A 13673-nucleotide genomic window follows, 5' to 3' on the forward strand; every position below is an offset into this window, starting at 1 on the left:
GACATAAAGGCATGATTCTTAAAGTGCACATGGCAGGACGTTTCCCGATATCTAAATTTGTATCTTGTTCTCTCTGCGTTTATTTCTGGAAGTAGCCGGGCCTCGTGTGCCCCCGTTTTAGGGCAGCTGGGATTGCAGAACTGAAAGCACCAGTTTCCAGTGAGAGCCTCCGAGAAGGACAGAGAGAGAAGAGTTCCCAGGAGGGGCGGCCCAGCCAGCCCCGATACGCCTTCTCCTCTAAAATTTCCTTTCTACCCCTTTCCTACGCCTGGAGTCACTCCTCGTGTGGTCCACTGTCTGCTTCCCTCACTGAGCACAAGGTTTGGGGTTCATCTGTATTGTTGCACGTATCCTCTACCCGTCCCCGCTCGTGCGGAGCATACTTGATTGTACGAAAATACCGTTTTCTTTTCAATGAGCCCACTAGATGATAGACATACGGATCGTTTCCAGCTTGGGTTTTATGAATAATTCTGCTCTAAACATTCACGGAGTAGTCCTTGACATGTGTTTTCACTTCTCTCGAGCAGATTCCTAGGGGTGGATGCGTTGCATTGCACACTGAGTGTATGTTTAACTTTTCGCTAGATTGTGAAAAGATTGTGAGGACTTGGCTGCAAGAGTGGTAAGGGAGCATTTTTGGTGACGGAAACGTTCTAAGACATTTGAAAACTGGACAGGACTAAAAGTCATCAGGCCATACACTAACTGTGTGAATTTAATATGGAAAACGTCAGGCCTCAATAAAGTTGTTAAAAAAGGAGACGCTAGGGGCACGGCTCAGACAGTAAGTGTCTGACTTCGGCTCAGGTCATGATCTCGGGGTTCGTGGGTTCGAGCCCCACAATGGGCTCTGTGCTGACGGCTCAGAGCCTGGAGCCTGCTTCGGATTCTGCGCCTCCCTCTCTCTCTGCCCCTCCCCGACTCATGCTCTGTCTCTCTCTTTCTCAAAAATAAATAAACGTTAAAAAAAAAAAAATCAGAATCTGAACACTGGCCAGAAATCTGATAATATTAAGACATTGTTGGGAGTCTTTTACCGGTGATAATATCACGGTTATGGTTTCTTTAAAACAAACTCTTGTCTTTTAGAGATGCATACGGAGTTACAGGAAATGATATAATGCCTGAGATTTGCTTCGAAATAATACAGGAGGATCTGGGTGGGCTTATAGATGAAACCAGCCTGCCAATAAGTTGACCGTTGTGGAAGCCAGGGGATGGATGGATACACGGAGATTTATTTTATTATTCTGTCCTCTTTGGTACATGCTTCCATATTTTAAAGTTTGAAAAGATGAACTTAAGAGTCTCAAAAGAAAGAAAGAAAGAAAGCTGAATTGGCCACGTCCCGCAGTGGCCACTGACAACACTAGGCAGGAGTGAGGCAGTGACGTCTATCGTCTCTGCCTGCTCGGCACACCCTCCCCCTTCTACTAACAGTGGCCAGACTTTGCTGTGAGTAAGGGCCAGCCTCTGCTTGCGTCTTCCGTGGTCTGCCCACCTTCGATCCAGGCCCCGGGCCCGGAGCCTCGGGGAGCCAGTCAGCCGCTGTCTCCTGGACATTCTCGCTCAGCTCATGTGGGATGGTGTGAAAAGGGGAGAAGCCAGAGCTGATCTCCACCCCCCCCCCGACCCGAGAGAGCAGCCTTGGGGTGCTCTGCTATTAATCCCCACGGCAGCTGACTCCCACCCTTTTCGGGAACCCGGATCTCAGCTTTCTTTGGTTCTGTGAACCGTCCAGCATCACGCCGATAAATTCCCTTCTTGTTTAAGTTGGCCAGTGTTGCTTTCCTTGGCCGAAAACCAAAACACCCCGGGGCAGACACAGCACAGCTTCCCGGACAGTCTGCACGTTCCTTCCGTCTCTGCACCTCCTTCGGGCAGATTCAGCTACAGGCGCAGACCCCCTCGGACGCTACGAGTTGCACAAGGCGACCTGGCAACTAAAACAGGAAGGAAAACACACCACAACCACACAGAGGCACCGAATTGATAGCTAGGAGCCCTCGCTCTGCTCTAACACAAATGGAAAGCATCGTCATGAAGACAGAGACATTGACCGGACCAGAAAAGTTTCACTGGCCTCTAACGCACCATGGGGTAGAAATATATGACCCACAGATGAGAGGCACAGATGTAAGTTCTAAATTTTCCAGGAGCTGCATTACAGTGGTAAAAAGAAATAGGTGAAATTAATTTCAGTGATACACTTTATTTAAGCCAATATATCCCAAATATTATCATTTCAAACTGTAACCCCTGTGGAAACTATTACTATATTAATAATATTTTTTAATGTTTATTTATTTTTGAGAGAGAGAGAGAGACCTCACCAGCAGGGGAGGGGCAGAGGAAGAGGGGCATTGAGCAGTTAGTGGTGGGAGAGGATGCACGGAGCTTCGCCAAGAAGCAGAAACAGCTGCTTCCCGTGTCCGGTCCCTCATGCCCGGAGCTTACACGTTGCCCCCCGATCCACGCCACACGATAGAAGCCGAACGAACACGCTGAAAATCAACAACTCCTAGATCGGCCAGAAAAGGGAGGCCACGGGGCAAACCTCGGTGCCCAAGTGGGGGAGACAGCTTTCCAGAACAGAAGTCCGAGAGCAGGAGGCGCCGGGAGACCCAGCGGGGGCCAGAGAAGCCCCCCCAGGGTGGACGCAGTGGATGCTGACCTCGCGACGAAGACAAGCGTGAGAACGAAAACCTCTCAGCCCTAGGGGTCCGCCGCACATTTCCGTGAGCTTTGCCCCCAGAGTCTCCATCAGGTCTTAACAGAGGAGGGAAAAACATCCCCTGGGGTGTCCATCGGGCGAGGGGAAGCGGCCTGTCTTGCAACACGTGCAGGGGGCTCTGCTTTGCAAGGCCTGCCGGGCGGGGTGGGCTTTGGGCTAAGAGTCTGGCTCTCCTCATCTCCCAGCCTGTTCTTGTAAAGCGCTCTGCGTTTCCGGAAGCAATGTGAATGAGGTTCCGAGTGTCTTGGAGCCCCATCAACATTATTTCTTGTAAGCCCTCCAACACCCTTCTAAGTCCGCGTTATAGCCGAGGACTCTGAAGCCCGGAGAGGCCAAATAACTCGCCCAAGGTCACGTGACTGGGTAACAGAGAAGCGGGCTCCAGAGCCTGTGTCCCCTCCGGCACACCTTCCTGCCGCTTTGACTTCACTGTGGCAACTCAACACAGTTGGCTCTGTCCTACGTCGCCAGCCGGCATATCATCACCAGCATATTGTCTGGCTGCTAAATGGGGGAGGGGCGGAGAGCGAGGGGGGCAGAGGATCCGAAGCAGGTTCTGAGCCGTCAGCACGGAGCCCGACGCGGGGCTCAAACTCCCGAACCGTGAGATCATGACCTGAGCCGAAGTCAGACGCTCAACCGACCGAGCCACCCAGGCGCCACCCCCCACTCCTTCCAACTCCCCTGCTGGTGGCCACACTCCTGCGGAGGCCCCTCCCGTGCTGAACTGGGTGACCGTGTAACCACAGGGACACTGTAGAAACGGCAGGGTGGGGCTTCCTCGTGTGCTCTCGCCGGAGCGCGTCACCTGGGAGGTGGGCCCTCCAGTCTCAGGTAAACTTCCAGGAGATGCGGCCCCGACCCACACGTTGACACAACCTCCTGAGACACCCCATGCAAGAACGACCCAGCTGAGTCGTTCCTTCCCCAATTCCAGGCCCACAGAAACTGAGGTGATACGTGTTCTTGTGTTTTCAGCACGTTGGAGCCATTTACCACCCAGCAACAGATGAGCAACACAGCCTCTCTCTCTCTCTCTCTCTCTCTCTCTCTCTCTGGCTGTCTTTTGCAGCTGTACAAAAGTGCAGTCCTGCTCCACACTGGTCACAGTTCCCGTGGCTGCATGACAGGAAGCCCTCAGGACGCCGCGAACAGGCAGGAAGCAGTCCTGGGGCCACAGGAAGCATCCCAGAAGGATAGGGCAGCAGCAGGAAGTAACACTCAGCAGACGGGAAAGGGAAGACGATACAAACACAGGGGTCTGGGTTCTGGAGGCATTTGACAGATATTAAGTGAGTTCCAACCCTTTGAGGATGCAGGTATGGACCAGGAGCTTCCGAACTTTGAGGCTTCTCCTCCTCGGCCCCATCTACCTGCCTTCAGACTCAGCCAGCTCTAACGCTGAGGGTTCCAGAGGCACCCTTTCTTGTTGCTGGGGCTCTGTTGTGCTTTGCACGTACCCACCCCGGCCCGAGGGTGAAAACCCCTCAGGGCCGTCGGGGGCCCAGGGCATCGCTTCTTTGCAGGTCTGGTACAGCCACCGTGTGCCTGGCACGATTCCCGACTTTGGCAGGTAAAGACAGGAGAGAGCGGAGGCAGGAGCCCGGCCACACCCCACCCTCAGAGCGGCTGGGCCGGGAGAACTTTCCGCAATGATGGGCATGTTCTTTATCTGCAGTGATCAGGACGGGAGCCACAGGATAAGGACCTCCACGTCCAGCACTCGAAACGTGGCTCATGGCACTGAGGAATGGAATGCTTAATGTTGCTTCATTTTAATTAGAACATACATGCAAATAGCCAGCCGTGGCTAGTGGCTTCTGAATTGGGCGGCATGGCTCTTATCCACGTTCGGGGCCTATAACGCAGGCTCTGTAGAGGTGTATTTTTATTTTTTAATTTGTAAATTAAAGTACTATTTACATAGAGGAAATTTTGCTTTAAACCTTTTTTTTTTTTTTTTTTTAGCGTTTATTCACTTTTGAGAGAGAAGAAAGAGCCTGAGTGGGGGAGGGGCAGCAATCGAGGGAGACAGAATCCGAAGCAGGCTCCAGGCTCCGAGCTGTCAGCACAGAGCCCGACGCGGGGCTCGAACCCATGAACCGTGAGATCAGGACCTGAGCCGAAGCCAGACGCTCTACCAACTGAGCCACCCAGACGCCCCGAAAATTTGCTTTTTTTAGTGCACAGTTTTGCTACTTTTGACAGATACACAGAGTCACGCAATCGCCACCACGATCATCCCCTCCCCCGCCCCCCAAATTCCCACATGTCATTTTGCGGTCAGCCTCTCCCCAGACCTCCAGCCCCTGGCAACCGCTCACCTGTTTCTGTCTCTATAGTTTTGCTTTTCCCGGAACGTCCTGCAGATGAAAGCCTACCCGGGGCATTTTGGGGTTCACCCGTCTTCTCCTGCAGATTCGCACTTGGCTCTTTTTCGTTGCCACGTTGTATTCCACCGCGTGGCTGGACGGCAATTTGTTAATCGGTCCCCAGTTGGGGTGCATTGGGATCGTTGGGGCGTTTCCACTTTTTGGTGGTTATTTGCGTACAGGTTTTTTGTACCAACGCAAGTTTTCATTACACTTGGGTTAAAGCCACGTAATGGGGCCGCCAGCCAGAAGGTAAGTTTGCCGAACTTCATAAGAAACCGCCAAACTGTCTTCTCAAGCGGTAGCATCGTCGTGCACATCCCGCCAGCTAGGTCAGCGAGCCCCCCGCCGCTCCACGTTTGCAACAACAGTTGGTATCGTCATTTTCCTTAAGTAACTTCAGTAGGTGTCTACCGATGTCTCGTTTCAACTCACTCCCAACGAGGGGTGATGTCGAGACTCTTTTCCTGTGCTTGTCTGTCATCCATATATATCTTCTTTGATAAATAACCTGTTCATGTTTTGTCTTGTGTTTTCTTTTATTTTTTTTTCTTAAATGGGGTGTTTCTCCGGATAGTTCACTGCCTCTTTTGTTCTTTTTTTAAAAAAAATTAGCGTTTTTTACTCATTTTTGAGAGAGAGAGAAAGAGACAGAGGGTGAGCGGGGGAGGGGCAGAGAAGGGGAGACACGGGATCCAAAGCAGGTTCCAGGTTCTGAGCTGTCAGCACAGAGCCCGGCGCGTGGCTCGAACCCACAAACCGTGAGATCGTGACCTGAGCCGAAGTCGGCCACTTAACTGACTGAGCCACCCAGGTGCCCCTGTGCCCTGCCTCTTTTTAACACGGTCTTGTCACCTCCCAATAAAGCCCACTTTTCTTCTTGATGGTTTAGTGTCTTGGTATTAGTTCTATTTCTTTCTGTTTCTGCAACCAGCTCCAGGAGCTTCTATCAGGGTAAGAGCCTGACGGTCACAGGGTCCGAAAGGTTGACAAGGTTCGCCCTTGCAAGCTGTTTATTGCTCCTTTTCCGAGTGCCCGATTCGTGAAGGCGCTTCTCCATGCCCTCCAGACCTGGACAGAGCGAGAAGAAGTCAGCGTCTTGCATTTTGCTTCTTTAATGGCCTTTTACTGGCCCTTTCCTCGCGCCGTCTGTTGAAGCTGTCAGGATATCCAGTGGCTTGCTGTTGGAGGAAGGAATGCAGTGGGTGTCTGGACTTGGCAGGGTCACCGTGACGCAGCCCACGAGCTGCTGGTGTTACCAACACGCGTGGACTTGCTCCTTGGGAAAAGACTCATGGAGCTCTGTCGGTCTGGGCCTGAGCCTTCACATTGGACGGTAAGTTCAGCCGGAGGGGCCTGGATATACACAGCGTACCTCTTGTCATCCAACACACCAGGCATCGAAAAGCGAGAAGTCACCTCAGATGACCCAGAAGAAAGAATCTTGGAGGTTGTATGTAAATCTCTCACTCTTAAAAAAAAAAAATCGTGGTAAAATACACCATGTGAATTTTACCATCTTAAACACCTTCAGCTTGGTAGCACTGAGTTCATCCACCTTACTGTGCGGGCATCCCGACCTTCCGTGTTCAAAACTTCTTCATCTTGCGAAACTGAAACTGTGTCCCCATTACCTCTCTCTCCGCCAGCCCCTGGCACGCACCCTTGTACTCTCTGTATCTAAGAACCTGACGACCCTGGGGACCTTATATAAGGGGAATTATACAATACTTGACTTTCTGTGACCAACTGGTTTCTCTTAGCACAGTGTCCTCGAGATTCATCCATGGGGGAGGAGGTGTCAGAATTCCCTTCCTTTTTTTTAAATAAATGTAAAAAAAATTTTTTTAATGTTTATTTTTGAGAGAGAGAGAGAAGGAGGGGCACAGAGAAAGGCACAGGATCCGAAGCAGGCTCCAGGCTCTGAGCTGTCAGCACAGACCCCAAATCGGGGCTCGAACGCGCGAACCAAGAAATGGTGACCTGAGTGGAAGTCAGACGCTGATCCCACTGAGCGCCCCCCCGCCCCAGGCGCCCCTGCTTCCTTTTTCAGGCCGAGTGACTGATACCCCATTGGCTGTCTGGCCACACATGTGGGTGGAACTCTGGCTCCCACCTTTTGGTGCTGCTGTGAACATGGATGTACAAACATCTTTTCAAGACCCTGCTTTCAATTCTTTGGGGTTTATACCTAGAAATCGAATTGCCCCGACTTCTGTCCACCTCTCTCCTTCGGCCCCCGCCCTGTCCCCTCGCCTGAGTTACCAGCTTCCTTACTGGCCTCCCACAGTCACTGACCCCTTTCTGACTCGAGCTCCACACAACAGCCAGTGGTTCTATTTCAAATACGTGGGTCAAATACGTGTGCCTTTCTGCCGAAAACCCCTCAGTGGTTTCCATGGCCGGTGGGATAAGACCTAAATCCTTACATGACCCAACATGGCCCGTTAGGCTTTTTTGCCTAATTGGCCCAGCTGACGTGGTCACTCTCTCTTCCATCCTCAGTGACCTGTCAGTCCCTTGAAGGTCCCACCCTCCCTTAACACATGCTGTTCCTTGGCTAGAATCCCATCCCCCAGACTCCCCACCCCCCCTCACCCCAAATCATCTTTGGACTTCAGATCAACTGTCATTCCTTAGGGAAGAGATCCCTGACCCTGTTTTTACTGTCCTCTTCCCTCTGCCAAGTATGTTTTCTTGTGACAGCTTTTCATAAAAATGTTTTACAACCCCCCGCCCCCCTGCCGCACCCCGCCAGCACCACAAACTTCTCTATCTCCATTTGTACCTCTGTATTTGCTCAGACGATGATTGGTTAATACGTCCTGCACGTCCAGGCTGGAAAGTGAGTAAACAGGCAAACTTCTCACCCTGGGGGGCCCCTTTTCCCCACACACTCTCAGGTCAGCACCCAGCAATGCCTCACAGGATTTTTGATGGTGGTGATTTTGTATTTATTAGCACATGCATTTGACCCACGTCTGCATCTCCCACTGAATTGTTAGCTCCACCAGGGAGGGTCTGTGTTCTGACACTTGACAATCATTTTTTTTTTCCTCCCCCACTATCCCAAATTATGCAGTGGAGGTTTCTGCAGTTGGGGAGGTCGCAGGGGTCAGCACATGTGGAGTGCAATGGACAAGCCTCGTCCTGGGAAAACCACCTTCATGATCATGGTATCTCCCCGGCCAGGTAAGTATTCGACAATTATTAAATGATGGAAATGTGGGAACGTTGCCACCTTTTCAGGGGGCCTGGCTGAATTAGGAAGGCATATGGGGGTCCTCCGTAGTACTAGAGGGGTACTAGAGGGGTCTGGCCCCCAGTGCCCCACTGGCCAGGCATGTTCTTCCCGGATGAGCAGGTAAACAGCTTGAAGGGCAAAGCTGTGTCTGCCTTCCTGAAGCCGGTGCCTAGCCTGGGTCCCGGGATATTTGATCTAGCTGTTAGTTGATTGAATAAATGATTCCAAAAAGGAACACAGACATCAGGGATCGCAAGCATCTTTAGGCAAACTCCATTTACAGTAGAAAACCCTTAATTCAGGTGCTTAAGTGTGAAGGCAGTTTAGGCTAGGGGGGTGGAGCGTGTGGGCCCCAGAGACTGCTGAGCTCATTTGTCCCTTTGCCCAGTGACCCAGGAGCAAAACTCTCCAGCTAGACTTTTAGGGGTTCCCCTCCTCAGCCCTCCCACCGCAAGCGAGGACTGGGAGGGGGCGGGGGAGGGCAGTCGTCCCTCCCCCCTCCCCAGGACGGTCCCCACCTTCCCGGCCCCCCCCCACCCCACCCAAGGACAGGAACTGGGGCAGGACAGCCGTCCCCCCTCCCCGGTCTTCTCCCACCCCCACCCCAGGAGTGGGAGGGCATTTGTCCCCTCCTCCCCTGTCCCCGTCCCCCGCCCCCGCCCCCAGGACGCGAGCGCGGGGAAGGCAGCGCTCCCCCGCTGGGCCCTCCACCCCACCCCACCCCACCCCACCCCACCCGACCCGAAGACGGGCGGGGGGAGGGCAGCGCGCCGCCGGCGTGGACACCGCCCCGGCCCGCCCCGGGAGCGCGCGCGGCCTCCGGCTCCGCTCCGCCCGCGATCCGGCCCGGGATGCCGCGCCCGCCCGCGCCCCGCGGAGCCCCGCCCCCCGCCGCCGCGCCGCCGCCGGAGGCCGCTCGGAGCTGCGCGAACATGGCCGAAGTCGGCGAGGACAGCGGGGCCCGCGCCCTGCTGGCGCTGCGCTCGGCGCCCTGCAGCCCCGTGCTGTGCGCCGCCGCCGCCGCCGCCGCCGCCTTCCCCGCCGCCGCGGCCCCCGCGGCCCCCGCGGCCGGGCCCGCCGCCCCGTCGCCGCCGCCGCCCGCCCAGCCCCCGCCGCCGCCGCCACCGCCGCCGCCGCCGCCGCCGGGCGCGATCGCGGGGGGCGCGGGGGCCGCGGGCGCGGGGGGCGCGGGGGCCGCGATCGCGGGCGGCGCGGGCGGCGCGACGGGCCCGGGCGCGGGGGCCGCGTCCGGCGAGGCCCTGGTGGCCGCGGCGGCCGCCTCGGTGCGCAGGAGCCCCGGGCCCGCGCTGGCGCGCCTCGAGGGCCGCGAGTTCGAGTTCCTCATGCGGCAGCCCAGCGTCACCATCGGCCGCAACTCGTCGCAGGGCTCCGTGGACCTGAGCATGGGCCTGTCGAGCTTCATCTCGCGGCGCCACCTGCAGCTCAGCTTCCAGGAGCCTCACTTCTACCTGCGCTGCCTCGGCAAGAACGGCGTCTTCGTGGACGGGGCCTTCCAGCGGCGCGGCGCGCCCGCCCTGCAGCTGCCCAAACAGTGAGTTGCCGCGCCCCCGCTCCCTCCCCGCCCCGCCCGGCCTGGACCCCGGGGTCACCCGGACCCTCGGCCCGACTCCCGACTCGTGGTCACCTTCGGCCTTTGGCCCGGCCCGGACCCAGAGGTCACCCCGACCCGGGGCCCGAGCCTCGTCCCGGGGTCACTCCCGACCACCGCCCCGGATCCGCAGCCTGACTTAGATCCTGGGGTCACCCTAAACCTTGCCCTGACCCCGCCCTGCCCGACACCGGAGACGCCTCCGACCCCGCCCAGCCTGGGCCTCAGGGACGTTCTCCAACCCAGGTCCGATCTGTGCTCAACCCGGGACACAAGGTCCACTCCTGACCCTCCCCCCCCGCCCCCACCCCTGCTTGGGCCTTGGGCTCCGAGGGTCGCCCCGCCCCCACCGAGCCTGAACCATAAGGGTCGCCCTTGCCTCTGCCAGGCCTGGACCGGAGGACACCCCTGACCCCCGCCCAGCCTGAGTCCGGGGGTCGCCCCTGCACGCACTCCTGAAAAGGATTGCATCGGGAGGTGTTGGTCGGGGAGGTGCGCCCCTCACCCCCTCGCGCTAGGGGCCGAGTCAATGGCAGTGACTTTGGGCGTGTGAGGGACGTTCCCATTCCCAGGGCGGAGGGACAGGGCAGGAAGTGCTCGGTCCTCAGTGCCCCTGAATGCGCTGCTCCTGGGGTGGGGCAGTGGTACCCAGCACTTTGAGCATTTGTAGCACAGCCTGGGATTCCTGAGCCCAAAGGGGAAACAGCAGGGTGAGGGGGGGGGGAGGGCAGGGAGAAGGCGGTTCCAGGGGTGGCACAGCCACTGTCACAAGCGTGCTTTTAGCGACATTCACTCACTTTCCCTTGTCTTCTGGCTCCCACGTCCACTTTTTCCCCCACGGGCTCTGCTCCTGCGATCCCTGCTTTCTCAAGGTCTGTTGATGAGGAGAAAGCCTATTTACCTGCCCCGCTTCCTCTTCAGGGCACTTTCTGTTTCTGTGTAGTAATTGCCTTTAACTCCTCACGGAGTGTTTATATTTCTCCAACCGGCTTCCTGTTGCACAGTCGTCTCTGATGGGCTAAGTGTTCTTCTTTATGAGAGAGTTCAGGGGATTTTTGCTGGGGTGATCCCCGGCACCCAAAGCTTGTTTCTGTAAACTTCTCCCCTCCCCAGGGTCTCGGTGTGCTGGCTTGTAAATATTGCACTGAATAGTTTCCCAGTGCAACACCAGCAGTGACTCATTCCTGCTTAGGGTGTGAGAACAGACCTTTATTTTGCAAACTTGAAAGGTATGTATTTGGGTAAAATCAGGGCTTGGCGAGTCACAAAGTTATTCTATCCTGTGTTTGTTACCACTTTGTTCTCTCTGTTCTGGGCCATTCAGTACATTTCAGGGCCTGGGAGAGTGACAGGCAGAACAGCGCCTTCCCCTCCCCGCCCTGGGGCTCTTAGAGGCCTGTTTCTGCTAATGCCTGTCTGTGTACTGGAGGCTGATTTTCAGAGCGCCCTGCCCAGTTGTTGAATAGGTACACTAACTAGGGCCTAGCTTACTGAATCTAGAGCCCACGGTATCTTCTGGAACTCGAAGGGACGGAGTGTTAGCCCGCCGAGTCCTCAGATCAGCCTCAGGATGGGCCAGTCCCAGGTCTGTGGCCTGTAACACGTGGTGGGTGTTCGTGGTGCATCTCAGGTCTGCCCTCGAGGGGCCTGCCTCCTTGGTGGGCGCGTCTGGAGCGCTGTGCTGTGGCTGACCCGGCTCTCTGCCCCGCTGTGCCTGTGTCTGACTCGAGACGAGCTTCTGAGCAATCTCCACGTAGGCAGTGATGTAAAAATCACAAGAACAGAACAAACGGGCAGAAGGAGAAACATTAAGTGGACGTCCGTGTCTCCCCTCCCGTTTGCTTCTGAAAACCGACAAAGCCTGTTGACTGACGTGTTTGGCAGTTTGAGTGGGTTTATGTTTTGTTTTGTGTTTTGTTTCGGTTTTTTCTGTTTTAGAGATCGTAAACTAACTCCGTAATCCTGCATATGAAATGGCTGTTGTCAGCTTCTCAGAGCTAGGCTCTCTGGCCTGTCCCACCGAAAGCACTCAGGAAATTTTAATGAATTCAGCGCAAGGAAGTTGAATGTGTACGTTTTTGTCACTCCCAAAATGGGAAATTCGTTATTTTTAAAGAAAGGTAGTAATTAATGTCTGTTTTCTCTCAGGCATTGGTACATGGTTCTGCCATTAATATTGAAGCTATGGGGGCACCTGGGTGGCTCCGTCGGTTAAGCGTCCGACTTCCGCTCAGGTCATGATCTCAGGGTTTGTGAGTTCCAGCCCCGCGTCGGGCTCTGTGCTGACAGCTCAGAGCCTGGAGCCTGCTTCCGATTCTGTATCTTCCTCTCTCTGCCCTTCCCCTGCTCTCTCTCTGTCTGTCTCAAAAATAATTAAACATTAAAACAATGTGGTTTTTTTTTTTTTAGTATTTGAAGCTATGAATTTCTTTACCATAAATTTAAAATTCCTATCGTATTGGCATTTCGTTGATTTGGCGATGCTTGGATTTCAGGGAGTGCAGGTGCGTGAGCCTTGGGGCCTTGTTTTTTTGTTTTGTTTTGTTTTGTTTTGTTTTGTTGTTTTTTTGCGCTGTGGTCATAGACACACCCTTTCCCGATGGGGGACGTCACACGCAACTCCCATCCCGGGGACAGGTTTCGCTGCACATTCCTCGCTCTTCTTCCCCACTCAAGAAAGCATGTGGCTAAGAGGAATACCAGAATGTACCCCAGTTTATTTCTAGAGGTGCGTCTTCCCAAAACTTCCCTGTTTTTGAATGACCGGCGGGAAAACAGCTCCTTGTGACACACTGAGAGCCGGCCCTGCCTGCGGCTGCGGGGCTCCACCGTGCTGAGTGCGTGGGGACGCGCAGGGAGGGAAGCGCGTCCGTTATGACTTGTGCTAAGTTATACACGCCCCTAAGTTAGCGCGCACCTCGCTGGACTCTGCCGGGCCTCCCGAGCCGCGAGTCCGGCATTTCTCCCCACGACTGGGCCGGGCGCGGTTCTCCCTCCCTGGAGACGCAGCGCAGGAACTGGCGGGCAGTGCGTGCACAGAGCTGAGTTGTGTTTGTTGAATGAACTCATGAGTAACTGGAGGGATTTGCAGCGTCCGTGGGGAAAGCGGTGGCATTGATTTCACGCGGTTTTCTGAGGTGGAGAGTCAACTTGCCCCGGGGACGCGTGGACCCCGTTCCCTGGTTTTACGGGTGGGTACGGTGTGCGTGTGACTAGTTCTTTACGCCCTCAGATTTGGAACTTGACGTCGATGTTATGTGTGAGCCACACAGAGAAAGGCCCGTACGCAGCCCCCCACGTGCTCTTGCCCCCTCTTTTCCAGCCTTCTTTTCTTTAAAAAACAGGTTTGTAATAAACATGGGCTACTTGATTAATTACAGTACAAACAAGACTTCTGTTTGCGATGGCCTCTGGGAGTGGTAAGATCACAGGGTCCTTTCTTCCCTTTTTCCTTTCCCGTGTTTTCCAACCTTTTGGGGACGAGCAGGGGTCTTTTGTCCTTCCCCCGACACTTTTTATGACAGAACATTTCAAACTTGGAAATAGAGCGGTGAACTTCTATGCACCCGTCACTGGCGTCGGGGGTAGCCTGCCGTGACCTGGCTTACTTTTCCTTCGTCCCCACTCAGCTTTCCTGCGGCCCCCACTTATCTGGACGGAAGTCACAAATGTCATCTCCTTCTGTGTGTCAACGCTTCAGTAAAGATAAAG

At 55.1% G+C, this 13673-nt stretch overlaps 1 protein-coding gene and 1 pseudogene across 1 annotated transcript in view; one reads left to right on the forward strand and one right to left on the reverse strand.

Moving 5' to 3' along the window:
• Window positions 1–8123: 8123 nt before the first annotated feature.
• On the reverse strand, window positions 8124–8309 carry LOC122472091 (annotated as a pseudogene).
• Window positions 8310–9270: 961 nt separating this feature from the next.
• Window positions 9271–13673, forward strand: part of FOXK1 (forkhead box K1) — a 70763-nt gene continuing 66360 nt past the window's right edge. Inside the window, exon 1 of the mRNA XM_043559582.1 lies at window positions 9271–9905. Coding sequence (XP_043415517.1) covers window positions 9286–9905 — 620 coding nt within the window. The 5' untranslated portion in view covers window positions 9271–9285. The remainder of the gene's footprint in view (window positions 9906–13673) is intronic.

This window comes from Prionailurus bengalensis, chromosome E3 (assembly GCF_016509475.1).
Source record: "Prionailurus bengalensis isolate Pbe53 chromosome E3, Fcat_Pben_1.1_paternal_pri, whole genome shotgun sequence".
NCBI classification, from domain to species: Eukaryota; Metazoa; Chordata; class Mammalia; order Carnivora; family Felidae; genus Prionailurus; species Prionailurus bengalensis.